General features: G+C 39.1%; 1 protein-coding gene and 1 long non-coding RNA gene across 3 annotated transcripts in view; one reads left to right on the forward strand and one right to left on the reverse strand.

Annotated features, from left to right (window-relative positions):
• The window catches only part of LOC132121675 (protein tweety homolog 2-like), a 60,644-nt gene that overhangs the window by 12,892 nt on the left and 30,245 nt on the right, over positions 1-17,507 (forward strand). For both annotated transcript variants that reach the window (XM_059531335.1, XM_059531336.1), the window contains exon 2: positions 8,497-8,672. In XM_059531335.1, the coding sequence (XP_059387318.1) occupies positions 8,497-8,672 (176 nt within the window). The remainder of the gene's footprint in view (positions 1-8,496; positions 8,673-17,507) is intronic.
• LOC132121104 (uncharacterized) lies at positions 14,649-15,381 on the reverse strand. Its single transcript, XR_009426236.1, has 3 exons — positions 15,258-15,381; positions 14,901-15,128; positions 14,649-14,772 (listed from the first exon to the last, which is right to left on the reverse strand). It is a non-coding gene; the product is annotated as an uncharacterized LOC132121104 (long non-coding RNA).

The following is a 17,507-nucleotide window of genomic DNA, read 5'->3' on the forward strand; positions in this document are numbered from 1 at the left end:
TTGCTTTTCAACCACAGTGGCGTAGAAACAAACAACATTATGGAAGACCTGTCAGCAACATTTCCTTTATTTACATTCATAGAGTTTACAAGCACAGAAAAGCATGCCGCATTCTGAAGGGCTGCATTGTCAGACTTTGTTCATTTAGAGTCGACATGAAACACCGATCACGTTTTGTATATTACATTGTATGAAATGTTTTTTTTTTAAGTTGTAAATCTAACAGATTGGAGTTTGTTCAAGAAAATACTATTACAGACTTACTTTCTACTCAAAAAAATTCATGTTTAATTCATTTCAAGGCAGATCAATTATTATTTTTTTACAATCATAATTTTTTTCAATTATAATTTTTTTTACAGTGAATATAAATGAAAAGCCACCACAAATTATATAAGCAGATGCAAATTAATAATACAAACAAACAATCTAACAGAAAAACTATGATTACCAAACACTGCTACAAATTTTAGTAACATTTTTAGTATGTTTCAGCCATATGACCTTAATCAGGCGTTGTTTATGGTTTACAAAAAAGGTTGCATGACCTAAACATATTCAAATTTGAAATCTATAGCAGTGTGCCAGATTCATAATTTTTGTTAAATCAATGAATAAAATCTTCAAAATCAAATGGAAACTTTTAGATATTTTACTTAAATCTTTAGGTTCTAAAAAAAAAAAAGGTTTCAAAGGATAAAAGTTATAGCTTAACGAAAATCATCGGGTTATTTGAGGCCTTCTAAAATGAAGCGACGTGTTTGTGTAAGAAAAATATCCATATTTATAACTTTATAAACCTTAATCTCTATCTTACGCTAACTGATGTAAACACGTTCAGGAGAGAGTGTTTAAGTGGCAACTTTACAACTGTAAATTAATTGGTGAAAAGGTGTGGGAACTCTGCGCTGTAGTCCTATGGACATTTGTAAGCATTAACAGTGGCTAATTGAAAAACAGCTCTCTGTCTGTGCGTTTGAATGACAAGGGAAAAGGTGGGTGGAAATGAATTGGTGAAGAAGTGTGGGAGTGTGTAAATAATTCCTCTTTGCTTTATTTCCATAGAGGAAAATACAGGGGTTCCATTATTCATGTGTGTCTGGTATAAATGCACACCCTCTGTCTGTGTGTGTGTGTGTGTGCGCGCGTGCACATTGTATTTGTTTGACTATTATAATTACACACTCACTTTTGCTGTGCCAGTGTGTATGTTTGTGACAAAGAGAACATTGGTAAGGCCAGATAAGTCTGCAACACGGTGCTGTTTATGCATTTTTGGAATGTATTCCGAATGTATTCTGAAGTGATTCATTATATTCATAATAATGGCTCTGAATTATATTGCATGCTTTATATTCTGTCTTTGTCCGTTTCTCTCTTGCACACACACAAGCAATATTGTTCTCTTCCCTTCCAATCCTTCTTGTTTACACTCATAATTACACTACATAATTTTGTGGGCTTCAGTTCTCTATTTCTTTACCTGTATATCTTATCTATACGACAGGGAGTGTCAAACAGTATTTTGCTGTACTGTGCTCGATATATTGGCTTGATTATTAGCTGGACTGCTTTGTATGACAATATTTGTTTTGTATTGAGTCTTACATAATGCAGTGCTGTTTTTGCACTCATGCCAGACATAATAAATTGTTATGACTAATTTTATCTTTTGTTTTGCAACCACCAGGCTCCAGTAAAAAAAAAAAACTGTTACATAGAAATACACATGCAGTATATATATATATATATATCACCGATACCACAACAAATTCTGGCATCGGCGAGTACATGAACCCATATACCGATTTGATACCATTTTCTTAAACAAGACCTAGTTATGACCGCTAGCTTTGCCTAACCGCTGCACGGTTCTTCTTCGCTGCTCAGAATGCATTGCAAACACAGGAAGTTGTGCTGTGTTGCCACAAGCAACCCCTGTTTAGAGCAGCAAAGAAGAAATGAAAACGCGTTAGCAGTATGTCTGCTGTTTAGCAGTATTTCAGACTGAACCAATCAGACAGTAAAATGGCGACTAGGGATGCCACAAGTACTGGCACTTCACTACCAAGTCAGTGGTGAAAATGTAAAAATGTGATGATACCAGCGTCTCTGCAGTACCAATAGTAAGTTACCGACTCCCGAGTATATTCGGTACACGCAGCTGCGTTCAGTCGCTTCCGTGTTAGTCTAAGCGCAAGGATCCAGACTGTAGCCGAATATATACTAGTGTCTGTGAATATTAAACTGCAAAATACTACAACCCGAATTCCGGAAAAGTTAGGACGTTTTTTAAATTTTAATAAAATGAAAACTAAAAGACTTTCAAATCACATGAGCCAATATTTTATTCACAATAGAACATAGATAACATAGCAAATGTTTAAACTGAGAAAGTTTACATTTTATGCACAAAATGAGCTCATTTCAATTTTGATTTCTGCTACAGGTCTCAAAATAGTTGGGACGGGGCATGTTTACCATGGTGTAGCATCTCCTTTTCTTTTCAAAACAGTTTGAAGACGTCTGGGCATTGAGGCTATGAGTTGCTGGAGTTTTGCTGTTGGAATTTGGTCCCATTCTTGCCTTATATAGATTTCCAGCTGAGTTCGTGGTCGTCTTTGACGTATTTTTTCGTTTAATGATCCGGCAAATGTTCTCTATAGGTGAAAGATCTGGACTGCAGGCAGGCCAGGTTAGCACCCGGACTCTTCTACGACGAAGCCATGCTGTTGTTATAGCTGCAGTATGTGGTTTTGCATTGTCCTGCTGAAATAAACAAGCCCTTCCCTGAAATAGACGTTGTTTGGAGGGAAGCATATGTTGCTCTAAAACCTTTATATACCTTTCAGCATTCACAGAGCCTTCCAAAACATGCAAGCTGCCCATACCGTGTGCACTTATGCACCCCCATACCATCAGAGATGCTGGCTTTTGAACTGAACGCTGATAACATGCTGGAAGGTCTCCCTCCTCTTTAGCCCGGAGGACACGGCGTCCGTGATTTCCAACAAGAATGTCAAATTTGGACTCGTCTGACCATAAAACACTATTCCACTTTGAAATAGTCCATTTTAAATGAGCCTTGGCCCACAGGACACGACGGCGCTTCTGGACCATGTTCACATATGGCTTCCTTTTTGCATGATAGAGCTTTAGTTGGCATCTGCTGATGGCACGGCGGATTGTGTTTACCGACAGTGGTTTCTGAAAGTATTCCTGGGCCCATTTAGTAATGTCATTGACACAATCATGCCGATGAGTGATGCAGTGTCGTCTGAGAGCCCGAAGACCAAGGGCATCCAATAAAGGTCTCCGGCCTTGTCCCTTACGCACAGAGATTTCTCCAGTTTCTCTGAATCTTTTGATGATGTTATGCACTGTATATGATGAGATTTGCAAAGCCTTTGCAATTTGACGTTGAGGAACATTGTTTTTAAAGTTTTCCACAATTTTTTTACGCAGTCTTTCACAGATTGGAGAGCCTCTGCCCATCTTTACTTCTGAGAGACTCTGCTTCTCTAAGACAAAGCTTTTATAGCTAATCACGTTACAGACCTGATATCAATTAACTTAATTAATCACTAGATGTTCTCCCAGCTGAATCTTTTCAAAACTGCTTGCTTTTTTAGCCATTTGTTGCCCCCGTGCCAACTTTTTTGAGACCTGTAGCAGGCATTAAATTTTAAATAAGCTAATTAAGTGGATAAAAGTGTAAAATTTCTCAGTTTAAACATTTGCTACATTATCTATGTTCTATTGTGAATAAAATATTGGCTCATGTGATTTGAAATTCCTTTAGTTTTCATTTTATTAAAATTTAAAAAACGTCCCAACTTTTCCGGAATTCGGGTTGTATTTAAATATTATTCCTGCAAATTCTACATCTCTGTGGGTGATGGGTGCAGATGCGCGGGAGCTCGCTGTTTTGAAATCTCTGCCGAGTGTCACTATATGAGGACACGAACGCATAAACCGTCACTTCATGAGAATTTACATAAACACAGACACTCAAAGATCTTCATGGCAACCCATCAAAAAAAATGTTCGGTTTAACGTGAGTAAATTTACAATATATTAAGCTACTGTTGTAGCCTACAGTAGATTTAGCTATGTTTCCATGTAGTAATAATAATACTGTAACGATTAAACTCCATAATCATCGGGAAGAAGGAGGCGGGAACCGGCGGACAATCAAAATGAAACTTTAATAATCAAATAAAGACAAAACAGTGCGTCAGCCCCTCACGGACGACTGACGCGCACGAATAAAAACCAAACACAACTAAAACCCAGGCCTGGTCCTCTCTCGTCCGTCACTGTCGTCGCTCCTGTTTTATATCCTTCCATCTCCTCCGTGGGACTCGAGACCGGTGGGTCGAGCAGGTGTCGCTCATTTCCAATCACTCCACCGGCCTCGCTGCGGTTCCCACGGCTCTCGGCCCCGCCCCACTCATCACAAATACGTCTCTATTAATAATAATAATTATGCCTAAACAGTTGCTTGTTTTTTACTTGTTTTGTTGTAAAGAGATTATCTGAATAATATATAATTATATAATTATAAGCAATTTACACAGGGCTAGTAGTATATACAGCTGTATATACAGATACACACCAAGGTATCGGATAAGTACTCGGTATCGGCCAATACCCTTAGCCCAGGTATTGTAATCAGTATTGGGAAGCGAAAAAAGGGTATCGGAACATCTCTCTCTCTCTCTCTCTCTCTCTATATATATATATAAGTAATATTTTTGTTTTACACATTTTAGGGAAATCACCCCTAAATTAGAATCTAAATAATTTATATAAATAAATACATTTTATAAATTAAGATTTTCTGTTTTATATATTCTATTTTCTATATAGTATTTGTAATGTAGACTGTAATATATAATACACTTCATCTTAGATATTTAAACCATTTTTTATCATGATATAGGATTGAGAATATACCACCCATTACTAATCTCTTAGGCTTTTCCCTGTCAGATAGAACAAGTTTCTCGTAGTTCACAAAGATCACAGGATTTAGTCAGGGTAATTCCATCCATGTAGTCACACACAGCTTCATTAAAACAGATAATTCCTCTTGTCACTCTGTCTCAGGACATAAAGGGCAGTGAGGACCTGGTGATGGTGATGTTTATTTATGCATGTTTGTGTGTGTTCTCTGCTCTGGCCAAAAGTATTTCCACACCAACTGCTCCCCTTTCATATACACACACATATATGCCTCCCTCAACCACACACCCTCTCAGTTGGAAAACACACTCTCATTCCCTAATATGTCCCCCTCCCCTCCCATAAGACCCCCTGCTGCTGTCTGTGTGCCTCCTCCCCCATTTCCTCATCACAGTACCTTCATCAACCCCTATTTTCCCTTAACAAAAGGCCTGATGGGGGAATTATCCATCTTCAAAGGTGGAGGAGGGGTTTAGACAGACTCATCTTTTTCAGACGGTGAGACTGAAATGAGACGGTTTCATCAAGCATTTTACTTACAGATCTGATGGTTAAATTGATGCTCTACTCCACCATCGTTTAAAAAGTTTGGGGTCTTTATATAAGGTTTATAAGGATATATAAGGATTAATAAGGTTTTACTGACCCCAAACTTTTGAATATTAGTGTATATTGGTCAATTAATAAATGATAACATTGTAAATATGGTATAAAATATGTTCAATTTAATTTCAGGGTTTTTTTTAGGTCTCATTTGCCAAATGATTTGTCATTAAATTGTATTATAAAGTGGTTTTTGTAAAAGTCTATTATGATCAGTATGGGTTTCAATTAGTTGTCGTAATATTTGGCATTTATCAAATATCGGCATCAGCTGAAAAGTTTTTCTGCTTGGCCGATGTATTCGAGGTGGGACTTTTAGTTTGACGGCGCTGAGAGCGTCAGCGTCTGAGCGCACACAGTGCTCACACTCTCTCTCTTGTTCATGGGTTGGGGGTTAGAAGGTTTGTTGATTTAAACAAATATTTGAATGCTTAATGAACATTTAATTTCACAAACCTTGCAAACTCCAGCTATGAGATCTTGTGAAGTGTGTATCCAGCATGATCGCATGTTCTCTGTGTGACGGTCGGTCCATGTGAATTAAATTCTTTAAACTTTAAACTCGTGATTTCAAGTTATGCTGCACTTTATGCATTTGTCCACTATCATATTCATGTCATTTTCTCTGTGTGCTGTATGTAAAATGAGGGTTAACCTGCCTTATTTGAAAAATATGATTCTCAGTGCACACAAACTTTCCAGAATACTGAGTGCCTGGTTGGTTACAGTGTTTACTTTTTTATATATTATAATTGTATTAAATAATTTTTTTATTTGTGAAAAAATACTGTCCTCTAAAGTATACGTATGTTTCTTTTACACATGTATTTTTTAATCCATTATCAAATTATTTCAAATCTCTTAAATGGTAATAATAATAATTTTTAAAAAATTAAATCGGCTTTATATCGGCTATCCGCCCCCCCTGCTTTCCAAGATATCGGCATCACCTGTCAGAAAACATATATTGGTTGACCACTAGTTTCAATGGCTAGTGGGGAATGGAGTACAGGATGGTGTATGATAGTTAAAACTGGACGACTAAACCATTATTTATGTTTACAGGCCTTATCATCTCAAATGAAATTTAGAGAAAAACATATTCTATAACCTAGTTCTTTATCTTTTTTTTTTTCTAAGCAGGTTCTTTGTCACAGTTGATGAATACGACCACTGGAATTCTGGGTAGAGAGGTTGACTCATTAGTCTTAGAGTTATGGGAGTGAAGCAGATGGCTTAGGATGTCCCACCACCTACAGGATGAAAGGAAGAATGTTGGATGTAACCGAGAGAGACAGAAACAATGCAGGAAACAGGGATGGTGATGCAGCAATTAAAGTTGCTGGGCTGCTTGCTATAGCTGCCCTACTTTCTCTTCTGAGCCAAGAGCAGGATGGGATACGACATATTGTGTGTGTGTGTGTGTGTGTGTGTGTGTGTGTGTGTGTGTGTGCGTGTATATGAGTGTGGCTTTGTTGAATAATTGTGCCGCCCCATTAGTTGTCATAGTTATTCTCAGTCACTGCTTAAAGTCCGTAGATTCCTGTCAGGGTCAAAAATGAGACCATGCTCATTTTATGATGTTTTATTAACAAAGTTCGGGAGGAGCACGTTCAGATAATTAACCCGGCCACTTCATCATCAGTCAGCAATTACCCCATCTATCCTATCAGCTCGAGACAGAACTTCTATAAATAGCCCAAGACATCTTAGCTTAATTCTCTCTACAGTATTTCAGCATCCCTCCACCACCCCAACCATCAGCCCGTTTTTATACCATTCATGTTGCTTCATTATCTGTAAGGCGAACTCGTGAAACAATGGTGTGTGTACAGTAGTTCTAAGCATAGGCATAGTGGTACCTTGTGCCCCCATTAAATTGTGTGAGATTAAAATAGCTCCGGATCTATCAACTAGAGCTCTATGTTATATGACAGAGTGTTGCAGCTGGATAGGACCTCTATGTTATCAGTGTAATGCGTTGTCTGTGCTCGGAAAACATCTCAGGAGGTAATGACTTCAAGCTTTATTAACAACAAACTTGCAATAGTGGACAAGGTCACTGAATTTTAATTGAAGTTTAACTAAACTTTAACTAAAGTTCCCTGCTCTACATTTTTACCCCTTTCAATCCACTACACTCTGATGTACATCACAATACAGAAGAAAAGATTTGTCGCTACTTCTGTTTCATTACAACTTTATGACTCCATTAGGATTCTATTTATTAATAACCCCTTTAAAGGGTTGCAATGATGCACCTTGATAAAAATATATATATATATATATATTAAAAAAATAGAAAAAATAAAATAAAATCTTCCAAGAACATTTATAAGTTTAGTCAAGGTTTCTTGCACCATGATTTCCTGTATTTCATTCTCTATAAGTTATGCCTCTGTCTCTGAGCTTTATAATTTTAAGTTAAGTTTTTTTTCTACTGTACCTATATTAATAAGCAAAATTTACTTTTGTACTAATGTCAAAATGATTATTGTTTAGAAAAGTAGCAGTGGATCAGGAAACTCAGTGATTGATTTTGATCTGTTAGGAGTTGATTGAATTATGAAAAACTTTGCTTTCATGATTCTTAACCCCCTTTTCCCCCCTAAAAATTAAAATGTTGTCATCAGTGACACACATTGCATATCCTTTTAAAATCAACAGCATAACCCATTTTCTAGAATAATGTGACATTAAATATTTCACAGTGAAACAAGAAAATCCTTGTTGCACATGGTTTTGGTCCATTAGGAATTGATTGGATCATTATTTTTTTCTTTTATTTTAGTCTTTAAATAGGCTGAGTCGACTGATAAGAGAGCTTTGTGTTATGAGTGACAAACAGACCAACCAACAAGAAATTCAAGTTTCCCAGTCCCTTTTAACAAAGAAACTCATATCTGATGTGTTTGTGTGTTCCAGTCGATCATCTTCCTGGGCTGTGTAGCAGCAGCTGGGCTCGGTGTGAACCTGCTGTGTCTGGCCATCTACCTGAGCTGCCTGTGCTGCTGTCGGAAGGATGAGGAGGAAGAGGAAAGTAAGAAATCCAACTCTTGCTGTGTCACTTGGGCTGCTGTTGCTGCTGGACTCATCTGCTGGTACGTACCACCCACCGTTCCCACACTGAGAGAATAAAGCCGCTCAAGATGCAGGCAGCATAGATGAGCACTCGTGTGTATAGGAGAATAATGTGGTTATATATTCATTGTGGTTATCGTGGTCTCTGGCATGGCTTAGCAGAATTAAAAATATTTGCTTTCATTAAGAAGGACTTTGTTGTCATCAGTCGCGCAATTTTCAGTTTTGAAATGAGTGATGGGAAAGCCTTGCATCAACATGGCAAATCCTAGTGACATTCTTTTTGGAATCAGCTCATGTCTTCCTTAATATTTTCCTCATGTATTTTTATTTATTTATTTATTTATTTTCCATTGTGTCGTTTCCATCCATTGCTCTCTCTCTCTCTCTCTGCATCTCGCTGTGTCTAGCAAACATTCTTAGATGCACAGAGAGCTGATGAAGAGTCTTGTCATTTTAAAGCTCAGTGTCTGGGTGAACAAATCAACCATTGAGTGAATAAACTGCAAAAACGTATTCATGTAACAAAAGGAAGAATTTGACAACACAAATGGATCAGACAGGTTATATATGATGTGAAAAACGGCCTCATTTTGGAGTTTAATGGGTCGTATCATGAGGAATCAAACTGTAATTGATATTTTTTAGATGAGAGTTCATTGTGCTACAAAAACTCTGTAATTTTCAGAACTCAATATTTTAAACAAGGGTTTAATGTTACATTTCTTTTCTTTTTTTTTTAAAGAAATAAATACATTTATTCAGCATGGAGGACGCATTCAATTGATCAAAAGTGACAGTAAAGACATTTTAATATGTTACAAAATATTTTTATTTTAAATAAATGCTGAACCATATAATCACGTTTCCCCCCCAAAAATAAATAAATAAATAAATATATACAAACAAAAGTAGATTACAAGCAACAAAAAAAAAGTGAACAAAGAAAAAACGTAAAGCAGCCTGCAGCAATGAGGCTATTGTAAAACGTAGCCTACACTTAACTTTGAAACTTTTAAACTGTCAGCAAATCTTTTTTGCTTTTTTTTCTATTGTTTTTCATGTTCTTGTTAAGAAAAACAGGCATGTAAACATGATCAGGATAAAGTCGGCTCCTGTGACCTTGGCGCCGGTACAGGATGGCTGCCTCCGTGACGTGCTCTGCATATGTTTTTGTCTTTTTGTTAGTTTGTCCTGTCTTTAGTTATATTCCTGCAATCAGTTTCACCAGGGATGAACTGCTGAACATTCGGCAGAACGCACCACAAGATGTTTTTCCGGATTTCAATTATTCAGACGTTTTACTGAATATTGTTATCGGAGGAGCAGCGGCACTGATCAAACACTTCAGGACGCGCAGGGGGGGAAAGCGAGCTGGCGCGCTCGTCAGACTCAGGAAGCGCGGATTTCGAACGCCGTTGCCTAGCATCCATCTAGCAAATCTACGCTCTCTACCCAACAAAACGGACGAACTCCTTCTGCTTTCTCGGACAAATAAGGATTTCTCACACTCTGCTGCTCTGTGTTTCACGGAAACCTGGCTGAATAACGCCATACCGGACAGCGCGCTCCATCTGCCGGGATTTCAGCTGTTTAGAGCGGATCGCGACGCAGAATCAACGGGGAAATCGCGCGGCGGCGGGACATGCTTTTACATCAATGAACGGTGGTGTACAGATGTAACTGTGTTAAAGAAGATGTGCTGTCCTGATCTAGAAATGCAGTTTGTCAACTGGAAGCCGTTCTATTCGCCACGGGAGTTTCACTCGCTCATTCTGGTTAGTGTTTACATTCCTCCGCAAGCGCAAGTAAGTCTGGCTTTACAGAAACTCGCTGAGCAGATCACAGAGACAGAACAACAACACCCGGACTCTGTTTTAATCATTCTCGGGGACTTTAATAAAGCCAATCTCTCCCGTGAACTGCCAAAATACAGACAGCATGTTACTTGTCCCACAAGAGACAGTAATATATTGGATCACTGTTACACCTCAATAAAGGATGCATATCACTCTGTTTCACGAGCAGCTTTGGGACGTTCTGATCACCTTCTGGTTCATCGTATACCGACCTACAGGCAGAAACTAAAATCAGCTAAACCTGTATTAATGACTGTAAAAAGATGGACTAATGAAGCAGAGCAGGATTTACAATCTTGTTTTGACCTCACTGATTGGAGTGTTTTTGAAGCTGCTACCACCGATCTGGATGAACTCACAGAGACTGTAACATCATATATCAGTTTCTGTGAGGATATGTGTATTCCTACCAAGACTCAACTAAATTACAACAATGACAAACCGTGGTTCACTGCAAAACTCAGACAGCTCCGTCAGGCCAAAGAAGATGCTTACAGGAAGGGGGACAATGTCTTGTATAAACAGGCTAAATACACACTGGAAAAGGAGATCAGAGTGGCAAAGAGGAATTATTCTGAAAAAATAAGGACTCAGTTCACTTCGAACGACTCAGCATCAGTGTGGAAAAGTCTAAAGAAGATCACCAATTACAAGACACCACCCCCCAGCACTGTGGAAAATCAACGACTGGCAGACGATCTGAACGAGTTTTATTGCAGGTTTGAAAGAACACCCATCACCTGCCCTGAACACCTTTCCACACAACCGTTCACACCAATAACAACTCCTGCAACCAACCCTGAATGCCTCTCCAAACAACCGTTCACACCATTAACAGCTCCTGCAACCCATCCTGAACACCTCTCCAATCAAACACTCTCACCATTCACACCTCCTGCATCCCCCCTCTCCCCCACACCTGCAATACAGATCAGCAAGGATGCGGTGCGCCAGGTCTTCCGGAAGCAGAAAAGGAAAAAAGCACCAGGCCCAGATTGTGTTACACCAGCCTGTCTGAAATCCTGTGCTGACCAGCTGGCCCCCATCTTCACAAAGATCTTCAACAGATCACTGGAGCTGTGCAAAGTTCCTTCATGCTTCAAACGCTCCACCATCATCCCCATCCCAAAGAAAACTAAAATTACAGGACTAAATGACTACAGGCCTGTGGCTTTAACATCCGTAGTCATGAAGTCATTTGAAAAACTGGTGCTGGCCCACCTGAAGGACATCACTGGACCCTTGCTAGATCCTCTTCAGTTTGCCTACAGAGCAAACAGGTCTGTGGACGATGCAGTAAACATTGGACTGCATTATGTTCTGCAACATCTAGACAGACCGGGGACCTATGTGAGGATCCTGTTTGTGGACTTCAGCTCGGCTTTTAACACGATCATGCCAAACCTCCTCCTGCCCAAACTAACTCAGCTCTCCGTGCCCACCTCCGTCTGTCAGTGGATCAACAGCTTCCTGACAGACAGGCAGCAGCTAGTGAGGCTGGGAAAATACACATCCAGCACCCGTACAATCAGCACCGGAGCTCCCCAGGGCTGCGTTCTCTCCCCACTGCTCTTCTCCCTGTAAACTAATGATTGCACATCTAAGGACCCCTCTGTCAAGCTCCTGAAGTTTGCAGATGACACCACACTCATCGGCCTCATTCAGGATGGTGACGAGTCTGCTTACAGACAGGAGGTTAAAGAGCTGGCTGTCTGGTGCACTCTCAACAACCTGGAGCTTAACACGCTCAAAACAGTGGAGATGACTGTGGACTTCAGGAGAAACCCCCCTGCACTCCCCCCACTCACCATCATGAACAGCACTGTGACTGCAGTGGAGTCATTCAGGTTCCTGGGCACCACTATCTCTCAGGACCTGAAGTGGGACATTCACATTGACTCCATTGTGAAAAAGGCCCAGCAGAGGTTGTACTTCCTTCGCCAGCTGAAACAGTTCTACTCCACCATCATCGAATCCATCCTCTGCACTTCAGTAACTGTCTGGTTCCGCTCAGCTTCTAAATCTGACCTCAGAAGACTACAGAGGGTAGTCCGGACTGCTGAGCGAATCATCGGTTCAACTCTCCCATCTATTCAAGAACTGTACTTATCCAGAGTGAGCAAAAGGGCTGTTAAAATCACTCTGGACCCCTCACATCCAGCACACTCCCTCTTTGAACTGTTGCCATCTGGTCGACGCTACAGAGCACTGAGCACCAGAACGACCAGACACATGAATAGTTTCTTCCCTCAGGCAATCCATCTTATGAACAGCTGATACACACTGAACACACTGAACACACTACACTTTATATTTATATACACATACACTTAATTTATCTAACACACATACTTAGTATACACTTACATTTTGCACATAATATACATGTACATACATAACTGCATTTTTGTAATATACCTGCCTACAATTGTCAATTTGTATATTGTTATTCCTTATCTACTTATTTGTATTTTTTGTACTTTTATATTCTTTTATTATGTGTTTTATGTTCTGTCGCTGTCATTCTGTTGTACTGCGGAGCTTCTGTCACGAAAACAAATTCCTCGTATGTGTAAACATACCTGGCAATAAAGCTCATTCTGATTCTGATTCTGATTCTTAGTCTGTTAACAGTAAGGCCGGCCGCTGAGAAAACGCGCTCTGACGGCACAGACGTTGGCGGGACTCACAAATAACGGTGTGCTAAGCGAATACGTTTTGTGAAGCGCTTCGTGTTTCCGTTTCACCACTGAATGGGATCCTCATCTGGTGAAATACATGGCTCCAGCAAGAACTGTTCCCACTCGTCTCGGCTAGACTCTCTGTAATCATTGCTGGAGAACTGGCTCAGCCTTTTCCGACGAGTGGGCATTGCCACATCCTCTTCATCGTTGGTGACGGCGACTGCATCCGCACCATTTGGATTAAGGAAAATGTTCTGATAATGTTCAAAAAGTTTTTTTCTTACTTCTTCTCTCATGTTTTCGTCGAGGAACCTGAGATGTTTGTGCCGAGGGTTTAGGGCAGACGCGAGAAGAGGAGTTTTCACTGCATTCTCCAAGTTAGCGGTGTTTATTCGTTGCTTGAGAGATGCCGCAACAATGTTCTTGAATTCGGTCACTTTCTATGATTCTCCACGGCATATTTGAAGTACTGTAGAAGACCGCAGTTCTTAGGGGCCGTTCACTTATCGCGTCTTTTGCGTGCTCAAGTTCATTATTTCCAATGTAGGCGCGCGGTATGCACGCTCATAATTGAAGCGACGCGGTCGCGATGCGCTCACGGTGCGACGCGCCCGTTTTTTCCAGGCGCGTCCGCACTGCATCGAGTTAAAAACATCTCAACTTTTCTGAATGCCGCAAGCGCACCGCAGGTCATGTGACAAGAACTAAACATTCAGCTTCATCCTTTCCTGTAACAACGTTGAAAGCTCAGCCAAGATGAAGGAACATCTGATCATAGCTGTATATGGATTGCCATTTTGAAATAAATTTAGTAGCAGAGCTACTAAAAGCAATTTTTTGTGCTGTAAATCCATTTATCCTTTGCTGAAATTTCTGCGTCTTCATGGAGAGAGTGCGTCATTGGCAGATGCCCCAGGAGCACTTCTGCCCGAGCGCCTTGGAAAGAAGGAGAAATTGTGAAGTTTTTCTTTTTTTTTTGCGAAATTCGAATATTTCGAATTTTTACTTATCGAATAATTAGAGCAGAATGAATATTCGAATGCTCGACTATCCGTGCACACCCCTAATTCACATACCTCACAAAATGTTCATGTACCTAGGTGGCTGCTCTTCAAACGGTTAGTTCACCAAATAATGAAAATGGTCATAATTTACTCTCCCTCATGTTGTTCCAGACCCACACAAACTCTGCTCATTTTTGGAAAACAAATGAATATATTTAATATTCTCTTAATTTGTGTCCTCCATTGCTAGTCTGGGAGTATTTTATTTGGAACATACATGTTTGCTATCATATAATTTCAGATTTATTCATATATAAATATCGGAATGAATTACTTTTACAATAACTCTGTATTTATGAGGCTTTAAAATACTGATTATCTAGACTATAAATGGATTAACAAAATTATGAGAAAATTACAAATATATTCATTTCAATATATTCAAGTCTTATAGGTTTGGAATGGCATGAGGGCAAGTAAATGATTTTGTGTGTGAAATTTACCTTTAAGAGGGAAGACCAAGAATGATGACTCTCCAAATCAGACAAGACAACTCCAAATTTGGTTTGAGTTCTGCAATGAAAAACACAGACATCAATGGTTTTAATGAAATGAGCACGTAATCACACTGTTGTTGCATCAAAATGTGAAGTAAACCGGCAGGAGACAACAGAAACATTTATTTTCTAAAAATAACTTACATAAAATCTCAAAAGAATGATGCTCTCCCATGTCTCTGGCTTTTAACATCTACAAAAACAAAAAACTAACATTTTTTTACTCTTAGTAAAAAACAACAACAACTGATAACATGAAATTATGAAGTTTACTTGCCTTAAACTATCTTTCCCTCTCTTCAGAAGAAGCTGAGAAAACCACCTCCTCACACAAACAGACTTCTGTGTCCTTAACTCCAGTTAGTTTGAGTTCTGCAAAGAGGGACATCAATGGTTTCAATAAAATATGAACATGTGATCACACTGTTGTTGCATCAAAATGTGAATTAAACAGGGAGGACACAACAGAAACATGAATTTTCTAAAAAATAAATAACTCACATCAGTCTCAAAATAACGAAGTTATCTTGTCTCTGGATTTCAACATCTACAAAAACAAACATTATTTTAGTCTTAGTAAAAATAAATATAACGATGTTATTCTGAAGTTAACTCTCCTTAAACCCGTCTGTCCCTCTCTTCAGAAGAACATCCTCCTCCACAAACAGCTTCTGTGTCTTTAACTCTCGGCGCACAGCACTGACACAATAAAGACACGAGCTGGACAAGTCTGAAATATTACATGTAAAACATACTTTTAACAGTAACCACTTCAACAGCCTCAAAATAATTATGCTAGTCTTTACTACACAATGCCGTTTCCTTTAGGAGACACACATACATTCAGTTTAACCGCGAAAAAAAAGACAAATTAACATGAGTGTAACCGTGACCATAACTGTCTATTAACGGCTCAAAAAGTACAGATAATGTAAAATCTTATGTAAATATGACAAAATACATTCACTGACGTTAGATTAAAATTACCTCTTCCGTTCAGTAACGTTAAATGATGCCATTAAGACGTTAATATAACGTTAAGCTTCTTTGTTTCCGCCTTTCAAAAAACCTTCCGCCTTTCATACAACCGGGTAAACAATAAACGATAACTTTACATTTTGAATATTTACTTACTATAGTCTTTCACTCGCTTCTCGCTTCTTTCACGCTGAGAAAATGGCGGCTGCTCGCACTGGAGACGTACGATCTTGACGTGATGTGCGTGCTCTCCTTCACGTCCGCGTTCTCAACCCAGCCCCGCTGGGTTAAAACGGAGAACTATTTTCATCCCAAACTTGGGTTAAAACATCCCAAAATCCTATCCAGCGGCCTCAACCCAGCGTTTTTTAGAGTGTAACAAGCACATTTAACAAGGTTGCTCTGCCGGTCTTTGATGCGGAGAGCGGTCTACATTCCTGTCTTAACACCGGTAGAAACACTTTTGTTTTGAGACACATTGTCCGTCAGGTCTGAGTTGGAGGAGGGGTTGTGGGAACGCTCAGAGTCTGACTAGTATTTAAGACTTTAACAGGAGGTTGAATAGTCTTGGACATTCCGAGACAGCCCTCTGACATCTGCTCAGACGCTGTGCACTTTTTCGGCTTACATCATTCATTAAGAACGAGAGGCATTCACTTCTAAAACAGCTTTGGGTCTTAGTGACCATGGCTGTCAAGCTCCAAAACACCATAAAAGAACTAAGAAAGCAGTCTTTATGACTTGTGTGCTATATTTGAAGTCTTCTGATGCTATAAAATAATATTTTTGTAATAAACAGAAACTGAAATTTAGGTTGCAATTCACTGAAATCCTCCCCTCTGTTGCAGCTCTTAAATCTCATTCCCCATCCTGAATTTTTCTGGTAAATTTGATAACAAATACAATTCCAGTGCTTTGGCCAAAGGAAATAATATGTATCATCACATAATATCAGTGAAGTAATTGGTCCTCACTCAAAGCTATTTTATGACTTCAGAAGACTTGAAATGTATGGTACACTATTTAATATAGTTTTATTTGAGGGTTTTTCCAACTTTTTCTTTGCAAGGACCCCGAAATGTTATGCTGTCCTTGCAAAGAACCACCTTTTGTAAAATATATATTTCTTACTTGTTTTAAAGACCCAATTGGTGGGGGGGTTGGGGAGAAAATAAAGACATAATTTCAAAATTACATAATTGGCTTTTATATATCATCATATTTTTTTACATTTACGTCTAATAGATTTCGAGTTAATATTACTAGATAAAGTATTAAGAGTCAGAGAAATAATGCAATTGTGAGTAAGGTCTGGATTTCGGACCAGTCTTCAGAGAGTAAAAACAAACATAGCATAAAAAAAAGTGTTAAACCTAATCCCAGTACTGCTATATGATGATTTCGCCCTTTTTTAAAGCTTGACTGTCATGGTGTAGTAGTCAGTTTTGGTTTCATGTTGTCATAAATTGGTCAGCAAAAATGGCAAAAAATCTTTGTAGACAGCCACATTCCCAGACCTTCAAGGTCTTAACTCTTGGGAGCTTCACTGCACAGAGCTTTATTAAAGGAAGTAGCTGTTACTTTGACATGCTAATAGCAAAAGGGGAGTTATTTAATCAAACTCAATGCTCCAGTCTCATAGCAGGCACTATCCCAGCTGTTATATCAACCCCGCACTGCTGGAGAAATGCTGAGCCCTGAAGTGCTCCGTTGAATTAGTTTGTGTTGAGTATCAATGTGTGTATATAAATGTACATATGTTTATGAGAGCAC

This window comes from Carassius carassius, chromosome 39 (assembly GCF_963082965.1).
Source record: "Carassius carassius chromosome 39, fCarCar2.1, whole genome shotgun sequence".
NCBI classification, from domain to species: domain Eukaryota; kingdom Metazoa; phylum Chordata; class Actinopteri; order Cypriniformes; family Cyprinidae; genus Carassius; species Carassius carassius.